The sequence below is a fragment of the Callorhinchus milii genome, unplaced genomic scaffold, assembly GCF_018977255.1.
Source record: "Callorhinchus milii isolate IMCB2004 unplaced genomic scaffold, IMCB_Cmil_1.0 Scaffold9, whole genome shotgun sequence".
NCBI classification, from domain to species: Eukaryota; Metazoa; Chordata; class Chondrichthyes; order Chimaeriformes; family Callorhinchidae; genus Callorhinchus; species Callorhinchus milii.
This window is the reverse complement of record NW_024704750.1, coordinates 15,142,990-15,164,428: the sequence shown is the minus strand read 5'-3', so window position 1 is coordinate 15,164,428 and position 21,439 is coordinate 15,142,990. Positions and strand designations below refer to the sequence as shown.

The following is a 21,439-nucleotide window of genomic DNA, read 5'->3' as shown; positions in this document are numbered from 1 at the left end:
TTCAAATAAGACTAGGTTGACAATCTCACTCATATTATAAAAATGACTGGAATATGAAGTGAAAAAAATCACTCTGATGCTTTGAAGAATGTTTTTCTGAGTTTATTGCAGCAAAATAAATGGAGCTTTGTAATGCCTGTGACCCATAACATAATTGTTTGGGATCACTGGATCCTGATATTTAGTTATGAAGTGGGAAAAAATATTCTATTTCCCATTAATGACGTTTCCCATTAATGACGTTTCCAAATTTCCACAAATTCATTCCTCTCTTCAAAAAAAGTATGTTAACATTCGTAATGTTTTCACGTTATTTATTCATTATAACTCAACAGTAACATGAGTACACTTTATTTTATTATTTAATTGTGGTTTAAGGATGAGTCTTAGTACTCGCTATGCATATCCAAACTGCACATATAGGGGGCACTGGATACTATGCTCAATCCCTAGCTCATTATTCTTCTACCGTCTCCATGTGTTCCTGACTAAGTTAACTTCTTACCCACCTCCTTCATTCATTCATAGTCTTTTTTCTGCCATCTGTTTTCATTCTCTATCTCTTGTGCATCTTTGTACATATTTGGGACACTGCTGTGCGCAATTAGCTGCCGTGATTCGCCCACAAAATACACAGCAAATCTACTTTACAATATATTCTATGAAGTGCTTTGAGACGTCTCAACGACATGATAAGGCGCTTTATCAAATACAAGGATTGTTATTATCTTTACCTTTGCCAGCTCCAGCGTCCACATAATTCTCGTTGTTTGTTTGCTGTTGGTCTTTTTTGTCTCTTTACGGCAAGTTGTCATTGCAACACGAGTTTCGGCCATCCTCTACTCTCCCTGCCCTCCACCTTCCCTGAATCCCAATTCCCTGCCCCCCCCCCAGCTCATGTGAAAATCCTTGACTGTCCAGTACCTTGAGAAGTCCTCCAGGCATGAAAGGCATTATATAAATGTAATTTTGTATTTGAAAACGTGTTTACTACATCTTTGAAACGGTGGTGACCAGAGCTAATCCACATTTCATCTGACATTCGCCCCCTAGAGTCTGTGGGTACTTGTATTGGTTACAGCAATGTGTGCCAGCATTTGGTTTACTTTCTTTTAAATTGTTTTCCTACATTTTACTGCGATTGTAAGTAATGGGTCTACAATCACTTCCAGTCCTCTTCCTTGATCTCCCCCTGCAAATGCAGAGGCTCAGTTTGTAGCACTCTCGCCTCTGAAGTTAGAAGGTTGTGGGTTCAAGCTCCACATCGGGGATATGAGCTCATAGTCTAGACTGGGGGAGCACTGCATTGTCTGAGGTGTCGTCTTTTGGATGAGACATTCAACTGAATCGAAGATCCCATGGCACTGTTCAACAAAGAGATTCTCCTTGTGTCCAAACTGAAATTCCCAAATAAAATTGGTCATTCACTTAATGGTTGTTTGTGGGATATTGCTGTGCATAAATTGACTGTTGTGTTTGCCCACAAATTCACAGTCCCCACATTTTACAGTAAATCCTGTGAAGCGCTTTATGATAGCTTGATAATGTGGTAAGCTGTGACATAAGGATTATTAACTGTTGTAAAGCATTTTAACTTCCACAGAGCCGAGCAATTGAAATGTGTATTTTCCGGCTATTCTTGCCCCTTTTTACATTTCAGTTCTTGTCAAAGGTCTGAGAATTGCTGAGGACAATTATTGTCCCCACTCCTGCCCCTGTAGAGATTAGCTAATGCAGTCCAAATCAGAGGCTGAAACTGGACACCTTGCTGTGGTGCATTTATTTTCTGAGCTATTGGGACCTTGAAACATTAGTATTTTCTATCTGTAACACTGAAAATAACTCGCTTAACAGGGGGATTGGGTGGTAAAGCGGGTTAGACTGGCCGTTCACCTCTGGAGCCTAAGTTTGAATACAATACAGAGTAATTGGATAAAAGGCTTCAGTGTCTCTTGACTAAGATTACTGTGAAATTGGCCATCTCAATTGAGATTCCAGCCGTAGCTATTGTGCAGATTGTATTCAGTGCTCTATTGCTCTTATAAATAGGTAAACATAGCAGAGTGTACCTAATGCACTTGGTACATTGTAGTTATTATATAGGTGACATGAGCACTTTGAGATGTCTCCTGTATCTCAGTGGTTAGAGCATTCGCCTTGCAAGTGAGACACCTGGGTTCAATTCCAGGCAGGGCGAAACCTTGGACAAAGCAAGTTTCCTTACTCCACACACCTAATAATAATCCCTCCAAATCCCTCCAAAAACAAAACAATAATAAATTGGTCATTTTCAATCCACAACTGTTTGTGGGACACTGCACCCTCATCCTCACTGACAAGGCCATTCACAGCCTTGCTCCCTCCTACTTCTCCGACCTACTATCCCCTTACATACCTGTTCGTACCCTCCGTTCCTCTGGCTCAGGTTTGCTCCACATCCCCCGCCCTAACCACCCTACCATCGGTGGCCGGGCCTTCAGCCTCTCAGCCCCTAGGCTCTGAAACTCTAACCCCCAGTGCCTTCGCCTTGCTTCCTCCCTTTCCTCCTTCAAGGCCGGTCTCAAGACCTTTCTCTTTAACCGTGCCTTCAGCTCCCCTCTCGACTCTCTACCCCCTCCTCGCTCCCTCCTTTCCCTCCCCTCACCCTGACCATTCCCCCACTCCTCGCTCCCTTCCCTTCCCTCACCCTGACCATTCCCCCCCTGTTCGGGTCCTGACCCAACTGTCCAGTGCCTTGGGACGTCTTCCCGACGTGAAAGGCGCTCTTTAAATGGAATCTTGTTGTTGTTGCTGTGTGCAATTGGCTGCCGCGTTTTGCCTACAGATATACAGTTAATTCACTTGACAGCATATTCTGTGAAGCGCTTTGAAACATCTAGAAGATGTGAAAAGCTTTATATCAAATGCAAGGATTATTATTATTATCCTAAGCTAGAGTCCTGTAGCTTAGTGGTTGGAGCACTCGCCTCGCAAGTGACTCCCATCAGAGCAAAACAGTGGGCAAGTTTCTTTACACCACACATCTCTGCTTACCTAGCAGTAAGTAGAAACCCGGTTGTTAGTTGATTGGTGGATCGCTTTTCGGTGGGTAATAATTCCTTCCAAAAAAATTGTTCACTTAATCCACGACTGCCGCATTTTGCCCATAAAATATACAGTCAATTCACTTTATAGTATATTCTGTGAAGGACTTTGAGACATCTCGAAGATGTGATAAGGCGCTATATCAAATGCAAGGATCATTATTATAATATAATTATCCTTGCATTTGGTGCAACTCCTTATCACATTGAAATGTCTCAAAGCACTTCACAGAGTCTTTCATACAGGTAACGTCACAGATTGCACTCAATAGGTTTAGTTAATTTACTAATTTAACCATCTTCGAAGAGGCCACTGATTGCTGTTGCGGAAGAATGTTGTGCATTAGGGGATGCTCGACTGAAGTTGGGCCTGAGGAACGTTGCAGAGGAAACAAAATGTATTTTGCAAGTATATGATCCTATGTATCTGCAGTTTCATAGTGTTTACGGAGGAAGAGAGAATGTCACTGTGCGAAACTAACTTCATTGCCTGCGCACATTAGATTTGCTTACTGATGTGAGTACTCAAAACAATCTTGAGAAAGGTTGAATTTGTGACTCCATTGTCACAATATACAGTATATCCGTTTCTGGAGCCCTTTGCCAGCTCCAGTTGTTAGAGTTGGCACATTACTACCCTATTTCAGAGCACCTTTTTAAGTAAGGCTAACAGGAGGTGAGTTAAGTGAGCTGAGTTTGGATTTGGCAGCATTATACCAAGAATTTGGTGCCAAATTCATAACATGACACTATTAACTCTAACCTCAGAAGGGCACCTCCTAATACATCAGTCTACTTTTTTTTGCATTTCCCACAACACACCCAAACCCTATGACTTCAGGGATTTCTGCCTTTGTGTTGTTTTAAGCAGTTTATAACCAGTTGAGACTGCCCAAACAAGCTTTATATAAGATACAGTACTTACAACTCATCAGAGAAAGGAAACTTTCATTCAAACTGTCTGGGCTGGTTTTCAATCCAGATCCCAAAAGTGAAAGGCCAACAAACAATCTGCTACTTGACCTGGTTTTTTGTTTGTGTTTCTTCAAGGACAAACTTAATACACATGCTCCATAATACAGATAAGGCCTCCACTTAGGCTTTGTTCTGTTTTTATTTGGCACCTTTTATTCGAGAGTCTCCATGGGATTTTCAATACCCAGTATGGAGCTGGCTTATTCTGGGATAGTACTGGAGGAAGGCAGAATGTTCACCCTGAATCCTAGTTTTTTTGCAACTTTTTGGGCAACTCTGCTGGCAAATCTTTCATTTTCCAGTGATTTGATTAAAAAGCTCACTGTCCTGTCAGCCGTCTCTCAGTTGGGGAGTGGGGGGAGAAACCAGAGCTAACCTTGGCAAGCAAGTGTTTGAGGGCAAAGACCTCTTCCCACCCCACAGCTACATGGGTGGAGAGTGCAATCACTGCTCTGGTTATAGTGCTGTTGAAATGCTTGGCAGTCCCAATGCACAGAAAGACTACATCAACCAACAACAGTATAAGCTGACTGCACTTCCTTGATAAACTATAACAGTATTAGAGAAAATACTGTCACTTGTAACATTTTATTCAGTCTTGCAAATTTCTTTTTTGGGTAAATTTAAAAAGTTGTATTTGAAAGGAAAACAAAGGGTGATTTACTTCGCCATTCAATCCAAAAATAAAATCAAAACTTACATTATCAGCCTCAGTATAGTAGTTAACACTGACTGTGTTATGGAAATTTATACTTTGTATTTATTTCTGGACATCAGGTAGACACAGAGTTCTGTCTCGTCTACCAGTTCTTACAAAGAGAACAACACAAGATAAAATATTACATTTTCCAACTTGGCAACCAGAAAACTCTGAAACTATTTACTAACAATGGAGAGAAAAAGAAAAGAGTTTGCTCAATGCATTTTCTAAGTTAGACATTTTTCACATTTAAGTTTAATTTTGAAAAAGTAATGCTGGCAAAGGAATCCTTTTAACTCCTTGTCTCTGTACATGTTCCTGATGGTATCATTCATTTTTAAAACATTCAGAAATGATTTGTTTTATCTTTCATAGAAAATGATCAATTTGTTCTAGTTCCAAAGCACCCACAGGTGTTTAATAATAATAATAATAATCCTTGCATTTGATATAGCGCTTTTCACGTCGGGAGGACATCCCAAAGCACTTCACAGAACACACTGTAAAGTGAATTGACTGTATATTTGTGGGCGAACGCGGCAGCCAATTGTGCACAGCAATGTCCCACAAACAGTCGTAGAGTTTTTTTTGGAGGGATTATTATTAGGCGTGTGGAGTAAGGAAACTTGCTTTGTCCAAGGTTTCGCCCTGTGCCTGGAATTGAACTCAGGTCTCTCACTTGCAAAGCGAATGCTCTAACCACTGAGCTGCAGGACTACAGGCAAATACACTGCATCTTGGTTGTGATCAATCAGGGAGAGCATTCCAGCGCCTTGGGACGTCCTCCCAACGTGAAAGGCGCGATACAAATGTAATCTTGTTGTTGTTATCCATTCTGATTCTGCTACTTTCTAAATTTGGTCAACTTGGATAGACAGTGGGTTATCCAAACCAGACACTGATACAGAGGGATGCAAGGTGAGCTGCAAACAGCAATAAGTCAACAAAGTAACCATTGTAAAGATTCAACTCAGCACATATAGCAATGGGGGTTGAACACTGGCCATTTCAAAACAGTGTATGGGAGGCCCTTGGCAGAAGAGAAATTAGCGAAATGAAAATGGTAAATGAAAAATTGATGAATAAAATAAACCCGGAAGCTAGAGGGATGACTGGTGTGGGAAATAGAACATTTTATACTAATTCAATTGAGGGTTCTTTGCAGAGGCGGGAACATAGTGGAGTGACATAGAGTTTACATTTGGTAAGCAATTACCTTTTCAGAGAATATTTCGACTGCTACTAGCTGTTAAAGTTAAAAAGGTTTGCTTATTCTGTACCTCTCCATTCAGAATTGGTACAAGTATATTTTGCTGTGTATTTCAAATCTGTCTATAAAGAAGACTGTTATGAATGCTTTGGGAATTTAGTACCCAATAATGTCAAGTGAGACTAAAACCTTTTTCGACCTATGGACACCTCCCTCTAGCTCGGAGTTGTGCTCTGCCACTGTCAAGTGCTCTGGGACGCTACCCTGAGTGAGGAGTGTGATATAAATGCAAGTTGTTGTTGTGAGTAGAAGTGGTCAAAATATTGAAACCTCCTTTAACTCCTTTTCAACTATTCTAATTTTTAGATGCAATTACTTTGACTCATAATATATAGTTAAGGCAATCTTCAAAATGACTATCAAAGAACTTCTATGGGTGTAACAAAAATAAAATAAAACAAGCCACAGAACAACAAACTTTAAAGGATATTTCTAAGGGTTGAACTCTATGAAAGTGGCACTCTGTGTTGGTTTGTCAGTGTTAAATTTAGCATTTTTTGCCACTGACTCTTTACAGATGATCATCTGTTGCACTGAACAGTAAGGGAGAGCTGATGGAGATGTGTTCTCTGTTGATATAAATGGAAGGAATCAATTTTCAGTGCAAACACACATACACGCACAGTAGGGAGGAGAGAAATAAATTAACACATACTTGAGAAAGCTGCTGTACTATCCAGTCCCATAATGGCTGCCAAACTCTTTTTTTAAAAATAAGTTTCTCATTTCATATCTTTATTTTGAGTCCTGGAGCTAAAACCTTTTTTCTGTGATGGTGACCCATTGTTGTAAAATGTTCCAATTTTAAATGAGCTCCAAATACACCCCACTTTGACTTATAAATCTAGCGAGAGACCAGAGTTCAATTCCAGGCAGGGCGAAACTTTGGGCAAGATTCCTTACTCCACATGCCTAATAATAATCTCTCCAAAAACGAAAACAATAATAAATTGGTCATTTTCAAACCACGACTGTTTGTGGGACACTGCTGTGTGCAATTGGCTGCCGAGTTTCGCCCACAAATATACAGTCAATTCACTTTACAGTATATTCTGTGAAGCGCTTTGAGACGTCTAGAAGACGTGAAAAGTGCTATATCAAATGCAAGGATTATTATTATGAATCTAGTCTTCTAAATTATCTCAAGGAACAATAAAATATTTAATGACTTCGCTAAAAAAAGTTATAATGTAATACTATATTGGTTCAAAGATTTCTTTTTAGACTAAAACATACAGTAGAAGAGGATTTGTACATGACCTATGCAACCATCCAGTATAATAAAAATAATAATACATTGCATTTGATAAAGCGCCTTATCACGTCATTGAGACGTCTCAAAGTGCTCCACAGAATATACTGTAAAGTCGATTGACTGTATTTTGCGGGCGAAACGCGGCAGCTAATTGCGCACAGCAGTGTACTACAACAAGCAAGTACTGTATATGCAACAACAACATGTTAAGATTTTCCTTTATCCTGCTTTGCAAATTACACCTTGTCATTGTTGAGCGCATTGGAAGCAGCACATTGGAATACAATTGAAAGAAATTGGTATGATCCTGTTGTTATTCACTGTGTGTTTGACGCTGTGACAGTCTCAGATTAACCGCAGATCATCAGCCGTTGGTGGTTATCATTACTTTATGTTAAAATATTAAGTCGTTTTTTGAAGGTTACCTTGATTTTCAATGAAGGAAAAATGATTTTCAGTTAAAATAAATGTTGGACCCTTTTAAATGAGTCTGTATCATTGCTCCCTTGAGAGTTTTTTTGTGACGCCTCCTCTTTCTGGTTCCAAAAACAGAGCTCTAATTTACATGGGTGGCAGCCTGGCTCAGTTGGCAGCAGTGTTCCTTCTGAGTCAGAATGTTGTGAGTTCAAGTCACATATTTGGACTCTTAGCTCAAAGTCTAAGCTGCAAATTCCAGTGTAGTACTGAAGGAGCGATGCACTGACAGAGGTGCATCCTTCACATAAGACAACAAACTGAGGGTCAATCTGCGTGTTCAAATGAACATTGAAAATTCTGTAGTACTGTTCAAAAAGTACATCAGCCACATTTGCCTGTAAAATACAGTCACTACGCTTCACGGTGAAACAATGCGAAGAGCTTTGAAATAGCCTCTGGACATGAAAGGCTCTTAGCTGGTAATTTGTCTTATTGCTATTACTTAATAGCATTTTAGATGTATATACACAAGAGTATGGATTTAGGTGGTTCTAGGGAATCTTGTTGTTGTTGTTGTTGTCAATTCATTGTAGCCCCCCCCCCCCAAGATTAGGTGATTGCGTCCCAGGATTCACTGTAAAATGTAGTATCTATGTATTATGTAAGAGAATGTAGTACAACGATGCATCAGCCAGAGCAATTTTGTTAGAGGATTGTTGGGCAGGACACTCGCCTTCCTCTTTTGAAATAGTGTCACGGGAGCTTTAATGCCTCTTATCTTTAAGGACAACAATCATTTAGACTGAGCAAACCGTAGAAATTTACAGCACAGAAGGTCATGCGGCACATGTATGTGTGTGGTGGGGAGGGAGGGGTGGGGGGGTGGGATATCCAAGTTTTATTGCAAAATCAAAAACTGAAACGCAGAGCAATCGAGATAAACGTTGGCTTTGCCCGTTTGACCAACTTTTTAGTGTGAAACTGCAGAATGCAGTGGTCACTCTGGCAAAATATTGAGCTTTGTCGGGATGTTAGTGTGAGCAGACGGGTGGGAGAGGGAGTGCGGTGCGTACCACACAGATCAGGTTCTTCCTTCTATGTTATGTTGGGGATGTGTGTGTGTGTGTGGGGGGGGGGGGGGGGAGGGCGCACAGTGATTTATCTTTGATGCTATAAGCGTCGCAGAAATTACTTTTACTTTCGAAACTATTTGAAGCCAAACTGAACGCCGATGCTTTGCCGGTGGGTAGCAGCAGGAGGCGGATTAGGATGTAAATATGAACCCGTCTTAATCCTCGGGAGTTCTCACAGAACAAGGCTGGTACTGTTCAGGGAGAAACACCCACTGTCCGCACCCCATCCACACACATTGTTTCTGCTGTTAGTTAAGTGGGTTAATTTTTAAATTCCCAGTGCTACACTCATTACGAGCTCCAGTTAAACTTCACCTTTTGAGTAAACAGTAACCAAGTGGCTCTATTTATTTTAACGTCTGACGTACCCTGTGAGATTTATGGCTCTACATCCATATTAATGATTAACTTGTACTGGGGGAAAGGGGGGGGGGGGGGGGGATGGGGGGGGGGACCAACCCCCTTCCCGCCTCCATTCCACTTCAAAACACAATATCGCCCCCAACTTCTTTCATGCAAATTATAGTTAATCGTTTTAGTTGATGGTACGAACCCACCACAAAGTGCACAACAGGACACTGAGTTGGGAGGGAAGTGGCATAATCCCATTCGTATCCACTTTTCAATCAATGCATTTTAATGCAATTCCCCCTTTTTTATGCTCACACCGAGCTGTTTGGGGGTTTACTGTTTCCCCGTCAGCCTCACTGCTGATACAGTATCTCGCTTATAAATGAGCCGCAGCGCAGTGCAGCGCAGTGCAGCCGAAATGTGATCAGCGTTCGCTTTGGAGGGCGATTGACGCTTTCTACGTGGAGTATCGTTTTTTCTACACACACACACACACACACACAATGAGTTGAAAGCGGCGAAGGCAGAGGGTCTGGTGATCGATGGCTGTGCGTTCAGTGACACGGTGCAAAAGCAAAGCGCTGGAGGGGGGGCGGGATGGGGAGTTGCGACATTCAGAGGAGAACTGAAATAGATCGGGGCCCCGCGTCACGGGGCGGGATCGGTGCCTTTGGTGGTGAGCTGCAGCTCAGAGGCTTCCTCGGGGAGCACACGGGAGGCGGGGGGGAGAGGGGGGGAGGGAGACGGATAGCATCGCCAAGGCGCTGACATAACATCCACGCAGCGGTTTGCCTGTGGATTTCACACTGCAACTGATGCTGAGACGATGCTTTTCCATTATCATTTTGCGATTGCACTGTTATGACAGTGAAAATAAAAGCGTTACGAGATCCTCTTCATGGCAACCGTGATTATAGTAATCCAACACCCCTGCAGTTAAAGTTAAAGAAGCCAGTGCTGTACTATACTGGAGTGAGGCGCCTCATTTCGATCACGGCCGTGTGCGATGGGAATTTGATAGGAACCGGTTGTGGAATCTGGTGTCTTTAATGGGAGGTTGTCCCTCCCCCCCCCACCCCCTCGGTGTTGCACATTGTTCAGATGCTTACTGCTGAATTCATTACGAGAGCAATTTTTGATCATTCGGGCACGGACTGGTCCGAATACAGGTTTAAGCGTGGGACTGACTGACTGACTGACTGTGTAAAGATTACAACTGTCCTTTCCCATTGTTGGGACCGAGAATCCGTCCCCACATCACCAGCCATGGCCCAGCGAACCTTTCAAAACATTCAGCCCGAGTCCATCACGGGTAGCAAGGATTTTTTTTTTTTGGGGGGGGGGGAGGGGGAGGAGAGGAGGGGGGTGGATCAAGGGATCAAAAGCAAGTTACCGAGATCTCTCCCCCCCCCCCCAAAAAAAAGAAGCAAATGTGCGTGTTGACGTTGCCATGCGCGCCGCTGGAAGTCATGCAAAAACATGTTCCCCCCACCCCCCCACCCCCCCCCCCCCCACCAGCCATGGAAACGGGTTGCATTAAATGCAATCGCTTAATAATGGTGCATTGGTTAAGAAAAAAAAGGCGGATGTTGTTAAGAGTCCTGGAGAAGGGGAGGAGATGTAGCTTTAAGATGTTTTGGTGCGTACTGTACATATATAATATTGGACGGGGGAAGGTGGGGTGGGGGGAGAGAGGGAGGGAGGGAGGGGTGGGTGTAGCTTTAAGATGATTTCTGGTGTGTGCTGCACGGATGTAACATTGGAGAGTGGGAGGAGGTGTCGCTTTAAGATGATTGTTGGTGTGTATCGCGCACATATGTAACATTGGAGAGCGCGGTGGCCGCGGGGGAGGAATGCGGCGGCGCGCATGCGCGGTGCCCCGGCCCACCGTGTCTCTTCAGCGGCGCGGGTGACGTCACGGGCGGAGGAGCACTGGTCGGCAGTGAAGCTGCTCAGAGCCGCCGAGAGGGAGAGCGAGCGAGAGGGAGGGAGAGCCGAGCCGAGCCCGGGGAGCCGCACCAACCACAAGCCGTGCCGCGCCGCGCCGCCTCGCGCAACGCCGAACACCAGGCCTTGCTCCGCGCTCCCTCCCGCACCCGCACCCGCGGAGCGAGGAGCCCGTACCGAGAGAGAGCGAGTGAGGGAGAGAGCGAGAGAGTCGGATCGCAGCCTCGCTCTTTTCTAGTGCTGGGGCTGTTGCTCTCTTTTGCGCCATGTCTTCTGCACAAGTGTCTTCCTCCAGGAGACAGTCGTGCTACCTCTGCGACCTGCCCCGCATGCCCTGGGCCATGATCTGGGACTTTACGGAGCCCGTGTGCAGGGGATGTGTCAACTACGAAGGGGCTGATCGCATCGAATTCGTCATCGAGACGGCCCGGCAGTTGAAAAGGGCTCATGGCTTCCAGGATGGGAGATCCCCCGGTCCGCCGCCTGTCAAAGTTCAGTCCATGGCTGCAGGTAAAGAGAGTGCTCAACTCAACCACGTTGACGGTTCGTCCAAACCGCCCCAAACGGTTCTCGATCGCTATTCCCTGGCCACGGAGAGACCTCGGTTCGAGTACCCAGGCATCACCCACGCTGGCAGGCTTCCCAACGGCTTGAATGGACCCAATGGATTCCCCAAACCCGAGGACATTCCTCCCGAACTCAACAGACAGAGCCCCAATTCTTCTCGCAGAAATCACGGGCTGGTGCCTCCGGGTCCCGTCACGGTCCCCCCTAATTTGTTACCACAGACCACTCTGAACGGCCCGGTGACGGGCGCCCTCCCCCCGCACGGGCTGCTCGGCCGACCCCCTCCTTCCAACGTCTTGGGCTCCTCTCTGTCTGTGACCAGTCAGTCGTTGAGCGATGTAAACAAACGGCCCGGTTCCGTCTCCAGCACCGACCAGGAGAGGGAACTGAAAGAGAAACAACGCAATGCAGAGACACTGGCGGAGCTGAGCGAAAGTTTAAGGAATCGCTCGGAGGATTGGACAAACAAACCCAAAATAGTGCGAGAGACTCTGATCACTCTTTCCAACTGCACACCTTTTGACGTGCGCTTCAAGAAGGACCACTGTCTACTGGGCAGAGTGTTCGCTTTCGATGCCATTTCCAAGCCGGGCATGGACTACGAGTTGAAAATCTACATCGAGTACCCGAGCGGATCTGCCAATGTGTTCTCCAGCGCCTCGGGGGTGGCCAAACAGATGTACCAGGACTGCATGAAGGACTTCGGCCGCGGGCTGTCGTCGGGCTTCAAGTACTTAGAGTACGAGAAGAAGCACAGCTCCGGGGACTGGCGGCTGCTGGGCGACCTGCTGCCCGAGACCGTGCGGTTCTTCAAGGAGGTGGTGGCGGCTGAGATGCTGCCCCAGTCTTACGTCGACGCCAACTGCCCCATTTTGCCGACCGCCCTGTGTAACCTGTCCCGGTCTCTGCCCAACAACTCCTCCAGGACTGGTATGCGCAAGAGGAAAGCCTCGCCCGAGCCCGACCCGGACGCGGGCGGCGTGAAGCTGGAGGAGCGGCAGCAGCAGCAGCAGCAGCAGTGGTTGGCCGGACAGAACGAAGCCCTGAAGCTCACCCTGGCGGCGTCGGGCGCCTTCGGGCCGACCATGGCCCCCAACCGAACCAGCCCTCCCGAGTCCAGCGGCGGCGGCGGCGGCGGCCAGAACGGCCAGTCGCCCATGGCCGCCCTCATGTCGGTGGCCGACACGCTGGGCAACGCGCACTCGCCGAAGGACAGCAGCGGCGGCAGCAACTCGGTCCACTCGACCACCAGCACCAGACGGAACAGCAACAGCCCCGTGTCGCCGGCCTCGGGGGGCGGACAGCGCCGCGTGGCGTCGAGGAACGGGGAGGTGGCCCTGGCGGCGGCGGCGGCGGCAGCGGCGGCGGGGTCGGCCCTGCCGAACGCGCACGCCATGGAGGCCGCTCACCCGCCCAACATCCCGGACTCGCCCATGGCCAGCAACGGGCCGCTGTGCTGCACAATCTGTCACGAACGCTTGGAGGACACGCACTTCGTGCAGTGCCCGTCGGTGCCCAACCACAAGTTCTGCTTCCCCTGCTCGCGGGAGAGCATCAAGGCCCAGGGCGCCAACGGCGAGGTCTACTGCCCCAGCGGCGAGAAGTGCCCGCTGGTCGGCTCCAACGTGCCCTGGGCTTTCATGCAGGGGGAGATCGCCACCATCCTGGCGGGGGACGTTAAGGTCAAGAAAGAAAGGGACCCGTAAACAAACACACACACACACACACACCCTACACACACCCCCCCACACACACACACACTCACTCACTCACTCACACACCACCCCCCCCCCCCGCACACTCTCCCCCACCCACACACACACCCACCCACACACACACCACAACAACAACAACAACACACCCGTTTTCATTTTTTTTTATAAAAGAAAAGAGGAGAGAAAGCGAGAGAGTGACAGAGAGAGAGAAAAAGCTTCAGACTCGGGGTTGAAGTTATTTTTTTGAAACGAAAGAAAAAGCAACGCGAGTAAGAACTAAACCCCACTCCTCCTCCCCCCCTCCCCTCCCCTCACACACACACACACACACACCAACAAGTTAGTCTTATGTATAGACCCATTTTTTTTTCTCTCTTCTCCCCCCCCCCCCCCCCCACTCCCCACCCACCACCAACCACCACCCGTTTTATTTTTCGTCGTTATGTTTCTATATTTTGAAACAAGGTATGTACTCTTCTTCATTTCGAAGGATGGACCTGTGTGTGTGTGTGTGTGTTTTTTTCCCCCCCCCCAAGGGATTAAGATGTTACTGGTTACTGCTTAAAATACTGCTTTCACTTCTGTGGTTGGCAGTGTGTTGGCTCGGTACAGAATCAGAGCACTTAGCGATTAACGCTGCTGGTGTGTGTGTGTGTGTGTGTGTTGTGTGTGTGTGTTTTTTTTTGTAAATGTATGCACTTCGCTGAATTGCCAAGGCCAGTGTTGACGCCTGCAGAAATGCAAACAAATCGTTACAAAAAAAAAATGGTTACAAAGCTTGTTACGTTACAAGCCCTGGGATAGTCTCCTGCAAAGTGACTTTTTTTTAAAAAAAAGGTGAGGGGTTTCTTTTTATTAGTTTCCAAGGGGCAAATCTTTCATTTTACGATTCAGTGAACTGCTGAATTTTTTTATATATATATATATATAAAACGTGTTTTTTTTTTCTTTTTTTTTGGCTTATGGATGCACGAATGCTTTAAATAGTAGAGCAAATTGCTGTACTGTATATGACAAAAAAATGCTCTGTTTGTTCTTTATACATTTCTGTAGTAACAGAAGACTGTAATGTGCCTTGGAGCTGAATAAATTGTAATAAATTCAATTAATAAGCTCCCTGACTAGTCAATTTCTTTAAAGAACTATAAGAAATGCAGAACAAATGGTATGTGGAGTATGGTTGAATTTCTTTGATAGCATTTCTGGATTACATTTCTACAGCCACTGTTAGAGATGTCGTTCTTATTAAGTAATTTATGTCATTGCTGTATGTACTCGTCTTGGCAAAGAGCCCATATATTTGTGTCACCTGAGTTGATTTAAGAAACTGCTGACTCAGGATTTTCCATTTTTTATGGACTCTGGACTGAGATTTGATGAGTTCCAGGTTGTACCTTTATTTCTGCTGAAACAAAATCTGTGGTAACTATTGTTCCGCATTTAGAGGCACTTTAAAGTGATTGAATGTTACTGTGTAAAATCAGTGCTAGTTAACTGTAGTGGTCCAGGCAATAGCAAGAAGTTTGAACTGAAGACTTTTTAAAAAACGAATGTGGAATGCAACTGTCTGCTTGGACCATGGAGAGTAACAAAAACTCTACTATTAGTTTGCAGAATTGCATTCCTGTGTTTTATTTCAGAAAACTTAATCATAAGACAATAATTGTGTAAGATGTACCTCCTCCTACATGCTTTAAAACAAACAGTTCAATATTTAATGTTTAGTGTACCAAAATATTACTGTTTTCATTACATATTTAAAAGCGCTGATGCTGTTTTGCTTTATATGAGACAAAAACTTCCAACTACCAGTTGTCTTCTTTTACACGTTTTCAGTGTTTACGTTCCTGGTAGCTTTATCACTAATTATGTTTAGAATCACAATAGTAATGGTACTACAGTATTCATTAAACAAGGTTAATAAAGTACAGCACTGCCAGTGGACTGCTACAGTTAATTTTTTTGTTATATTTAGAGTGTTGGGTTTCTATAACCTGAAAAAATGCACTTTCCCTGAACATAAAATATTTGAAAGTTACTCTTGTGACTAGTGAAATGTTAACAATGAAAACAATTGAGTGTTTGGTTCCAGTCCATCTTTACAACAAAAGAGAAGCTTTATGTAAACACTAATGTATTTGATGGAGATGTGACGTGGGTTTGATATTTTATGTTGTGTGTCTGTCCTAAAACACACCCTTTACACCTTGGAACAGATTATTCTGAAGCTAGCAATCAAATGTTGTTGGAAGGGTACAGTGTATTGGAGCATATGCCTACAGTAATAGATTAGTTGAATGGAGGTAAATTCTGTACTGTGGATAATTGATCAAAATCTAGTCTGGCTTTGTAGGGTTTTCATCAGCAGACTATTAGTCCCAAGTACTGTAATCTGATGATTGGTGTTAGTTTATTTCTCTTTTGTTGCTAGGCTAAATTATACGTGACCTGCAGGTGATTAACAGCACAAATATAATTTCCTGAATGTGGCAAATGGTACAGTTTCAAAGTAAAACTGAACAACATTTCATCTTTAATGCAGGGCTTGTGCATTCAGGAACTGCAGCTCCAGACCTGTTTGTTTTTACAGCTGCTCATCATCTGCGGGTTTTGATTCTAAAGATACAATATTGGGAGTTATTTTTATATTTTAATTACTCAGCCTTTTAATAGCTCTTGCTAGCGTTTGATAAGGCATTTTGTTTATAGCCTTGATCGGTACTCTGTGCCAAATTATATGTTCTCCCTAACTGATCTGGATAACATGTTCCAGAAAAACTTGAAATAGCCACATAATCTATGTGATTCCCAGCCAGTGAAAACCGTAAAGCAGAGCGCCTTCTTCGCATTTCCTCACAATGTAGAATAATTGATATTGATGTGGGGACAGAGCCAGATGAGGCAATGCCTGACTCTTTGCTCTACTGCCCCAATATCAATAAAGCTAATGGTTAATAAAGTGCAGGGAGGTGCTTAGATGCTAAGTACTGTTGCTTGTTGAATTGAAAAGACTTTTTTTTAATACCGCATTCAATTAACTACCATGAAATATTTTTTGACACATCAGGACAGATGACCTGCTTTTCAAAAGCACTTGGTAATCAATTTCAATAAAAGCCTAAGTCAGACACGGCAGGTTACAAAAAAATACTCAACAAAGAGACTAGGCAACATCAAAGATGTGTTTAATCTCAAATTGTGCAGACTAAGAAAAGTTATCAGTGGCCTTGGCATTTCTAAAGCACTGTATTATAATTAAGTGAGAAAGAGAACAACACGGTTGACATAAGCATTTAGGCCTTGGGTATGAGTGGATGCTGTTGAGCATGGAAAATAATGCATAAGATCTGTACATGTTGCAGAAGGTGCATGGATCTGCCTTCATTGAGTTGTGTGTAATCCTGTCAGACAGAAAGGTGGGTGGTTTAGATTTTGTCCAAATTCCAATTGCAAGTAAATAACAAAATTAACTTAAACGTCCACCTGTCACGGTCAGACAAACCCCCCTCTCTGGACTACTGTCTGGGATCCACATAACATGTATGTTGTAGAGGCTATTATGAGCTCTTCAGAGAGACATAAAGCAGCCAATATTGTGCTGAGAGCTGGTGTATAACAGAGGAGTTACTGCATGTAACTGAATGCCTTAGTGGAACTCTTCTTCTGTTCCATACACTGTAACCTAGTTCATTCACCATTTTGTTTTGCTCCTCACCAATGGGGAAACCATCAATAATCTTACCATAAACAAACATTAGAGTGGTTAGTGCAGTTATATGTGAGGGAGTCAGGACATCTATGTATACAAATGTTTATTTGTTATGGCACTACTTAAAGTTGAAAGAGGGGGTGGGAACTCTTAATTGTACATGCATGCTTTATTTTCTCTCATCTGTCTATAGCTTCAATCTTTCCAAAATATTTTATTGGCATTACTTAAGCTCTTCTCTTTTTGCCCCGCATACTTGAGTTTCACAACTAATTTCACTGACAAGTAGTTTGGCTGGAGTCCGTGGTACATTATATCTTTTTACCTGCTCACGTGGAAAGCAAATGTGACTTTTGTCCAGATGTTCCTATTAAGCAGATACGATCCAAGGAGATGTTAATTTAAACTAATTCCACCTGACAAAGCCTATGCTTTTTTGGGCTTTATTTTGGGAATTAGCATATTTATTAATGTAATATATCTAAATAAAACGCTGCCTCCCCTGAATCTTACTTTCTGCTTAATTATGTGACATGCTTTTTTTTTTGGCATGCAAGCAGGTTTTTAACAATAATCATTTCAATGTGGAAGGTAACATACTGCAGAGTCCCATCCTACCTTTATATTTTGCATCAATGATTTACTGCTACCTTTCTTCTGTGTAGCCCTACCCATCCATGTTCTTCCCTCCCAATAGAGCTGTAATTTTTGTTTAATTGACTAACATTAAAGCTGCTCATGATGGTCATTAAAATATTTGCTTCCTGCATGGAGTTGTGAAACACAAGTGTCAAGAAACAAATTGCCCAGAAATCGTAAAGGAGAGTTTGCCTGTAGAAGAGGTCATTTCTATGAAACATAATCTTTTGTGTCCCCTACAATAGGTTTGTCCATAAGCTCTCACCTTTGAAGAGGGATCTCTGAAAAAGACCTCTCCGCAGCTCCAAGCAGACCGATGTTTCACAAACGCAAACATAAGTCTGTTCATATAACGGGGATTTGCCTGTCAAATAGAGCAAGCACTATTAATTTCTGCTCTTGCATTTTACGAGGAGATGTGCTTTGTTTTTCTATAACATCACCAGCATTGAGGTGAGGCTGGTTAAGGAAACGGCACTTCCGAGACCCTACTGCACAACATACAGACTTACCTGCTGAATGTCACTTGAGAAAACCAAGTGATACCAATTGAATCCATTTCATAAAATATTGGTCTGTTTGAGGCATGTTAACAAGTTTTTCTTTTGCCAAAAGATTACTCTTTATAGTTGAGAGTAAATTAATAAACATTACCTGTGGGAGGTATGAGAGCGGTAGGTACTTTATATTGAAACTACCTCCCTACAGGCAGATATTCCTTTAATCATGTTGTTTTTTGCTGAGAAGTGTACGTGATTACAATGTAAAGTCCTTGTATCTGTAATGTTTGTTTTTAAAAAGAATAAATAATTCACAGAAATTGTCTTGTTTTTTTTTGCTAAGGAGTGTGTTAGTTCTGAAACTGCAAACCATTTCACCCAGCAAACCATCCGTTCATGGACAGCCCTCCGGGAATACATCTGAACTCCTGCAATGCCTATAACTCTTCCCTTTGTTTCAGTGTTCAGCGAAGAAGTCGCCCATTTTGATTTTGTTTCTTTAAGTAAGTAAAGCGTAGCAGTCCTGCTCTTTATGTTGCGTATTGTGATTTTTTTTACATATAATTTAAAACTGGTATTCCAGATTATTGAAATCATCATGTGAATCTTATATAGGTGACAGAACTAGCTTTCCACATCATTGCTCATTTTAGTTTGTTTTAGAATTCTGTTTTAACTTCTGACAGTGGACCTTTTAATACCGACCAAGCAGGTCAAGAGTTTCCTGTATCCTTCATTGAAGTTCTGAATGGTGGCTGGAGGTAGTCTCACAACATCTACCAGCAAAATCCATTGTCCCAGACAAATTTCCACTGCTCTGTCACACTAAATGCTTTTATACATCACCTCATTCTCCAAATGACCACATAGCCATTTGGAGTTGGATTGTGTCCTATAATTTGGTTTCCAATAAAAGTGTCTGCTTATACGTTTTGCCAAGTGCTATTGGCCTGGTGACAAAATGCTTTGTGGTACTGCAAAATTATTGGAAACCTTTTGTTTTCATCTGTACTTCTAATGAGTTATTTGTTACAAGAGCTCTTCTGATGGCCTAGTTGTACAAGCACTAAACAATACTGGTCAGAAGTTCCTGGTTCTGGAGGTCCTAAATTTCACTAAGTCTTATCCTGGAAAAGCTTTTTGTCTGGAAATTCAGGATGGCACAGAATTGTGAAAAAATTATAGAGGAAGTACAGTATGTGCTTTAATGTGCAGTGACTGTGTTTTGTAGTCTTGGATGTTAAAACTAAATGGAATCAGATCTCGCTTTCTGCTAAGTTAGTTGCCTGAAGCTCTTGGGAGTGCTACAATTGGCTTCAGGGGCCTTTATTAGGGAAGGGGAAATCAGCCATGGTTCCTGGGGCCTAATTGTTATCCACTGATCCCTGCTAGCAGGTGGGTTTGAGTTGATGCTGGGTGAGGACAGGATTGGGCTGGACTGATGGGCCGCGTATCAAATTGTCTGCAACATTCACTGTCAAGGTTGTCGTGTGAATAATGATTATTTCGGCAATGCGCCAGAGGATGTCCATGGAAGTGTACCCCAAGACAGTAAACCTCGCATAAGTCGTAACAGTTGGGACCATACATTTAATGACTTATGCAAAGTATGAGTTATGTGAAACGGGACTTGGGCAGATGTACGATTTAGGCAATTATATGATTTATACAGGTTAGACTTATGCGAGTTTTATTGCAGAAGCAAAAAAGTCAGGAGAGGAGGGGAGAGAATTGAGAGTGAAATCTTCCACCATGTAAATAGCATTGTAACAAGTTACTACATATGCTGTATGTATAGTAGATTAGAGGTCAACTCTGTGCTTTGAAGCAAAAATGGGAAGATAGTATTTTTTCCCCTGTGGGCTGTTCTTGAGTGGATCCTAAATGCTGCCTCTGGAGAAGCATATCATTACAACCACATTCTGTGCCGGAAACTAGCATGTGGAATAAGAGTACCCCAAAAAATGTATATGCTACGAATTGCAATATTTACAGTGTAATATGTCGCAGATATGATATTCCCCTGCATCAAAGTTAAACCTGGTATTGCTTCCTGTTGGAGTCCGTGCAACAGCTCAAACAATTTGATGCCGCCAGCCATGATTCCCCCAGACATGAAATCACATAACAATCTGAAATATGCTCCCAAGAAAATCAGACATGAAAGAGTTATGGTGAGGCAATAAATTGCTTGCTTCCCTCTTGTAGTTTGTACTGTAATGTCATCCCAACCCCTCTATGTGTTGCTGTTTGTAGCGCACTGCAGACTAAGTTACCCCATGTATCCTTTTCTTGAAATGTTGTTGCTGTCTGTGTAACATTTGTTACAATTCAAGACTTGCTTGGTTTTCAGTTTGTTACTTTTCAAGAAACCTGACTCTGAATGCTTGCGCTTGACAAATGTGATGCAACCCATTACCTGTGCCTCCTCTGTATTGGGGTAACATATAACCTATCCCCTTTATAACCTTTTTTTAAAAAAATATGCCTCCCAAAGTTCTAGTTAATGAGTTAGTTAAGTATTTGGCTGTTTGAATGTGCACAAATTGGCTGAATTCATCCTCAATTTTTTGGGACTTCAAACTACTGTATTTTTCTTTGTTGACAAGGTTACATAATTGCAAATGTAAATCCACATGGTAGATCGTACCATTGCTAGGATAGTGGAAAAACCCTTCAAAAAATAAAAAATGTGGTCATTCAATCTACGACTGTTTGTGGGATACTGCTGTGCGCAATTGGCTGCCGCAATTCGCCCACAAAAAGTCACTACACTTTACAGTATATTCTGTGAAGCGCTTTGAGGCGTCTAGAAGACATGATAAGGCGCTATATCACAAGCAAGGCTTTATTACACCTACCACATTCATTGCACTTCAGTAAAGTCCTGTGAAACGCTTTGCGATATCTCGACCATGTGTTAACTCACAATGCAAGGAATATTAGTATTATTTTGCCCTTTGAACAACTTATTTTAAAAGTCATGAATTTCAGTACTTTCCTGCTCAGTATTGCGGCTCGTGTTCTGAACATTTTTGCGACTGTTTTGCAGAGGTATCCAACTTGTAATGGAATTGTTTCAGCACTGGGGGGGAATGTCACTGCTTCACCTCTGAGTACTGTACTCTGGGAAGGTTCTCTAGCCAGCTCGTCTTCTGTCAACAGACTATAAAACTTT

General features: G+C 43.4%; 1 protein-coding gene across 1 annotated transcript; it reads left to right on the top strand.

Moving 5' to 3' along the window:
- Positions 1-10,857: 10,857 nt before the first annotated feature.
- Positions 10,858-13,453, top strand: irf2bpl (interferon regulatory factor 2 binding protein-like). The gene has a single exon (XM_007893414.2). It carries the CDS (start codon positions 11,398-11,400, stop codon positions 13,402-13,404), a length of 2,007 nt encoding a protein of 668 aa, XP_007891605.2. The 5' UTR covers positions 10,858-11,397; the 3' UTR covers positions 13,405-13,453.
- The last annotated feature ends 7,986 nt before the right edge of the window (positions 13,454-21,439 follow it).

Excerpts from the sequence above, each read along its gene's own strand:
- irf2bpl (XM_007893414.2), top strand. The coding sequence starts at position 11,398 with ATGTCTTCTGCACAAGTGTCTTCCTCCAGGAGACAGTCGTGCTACCTC.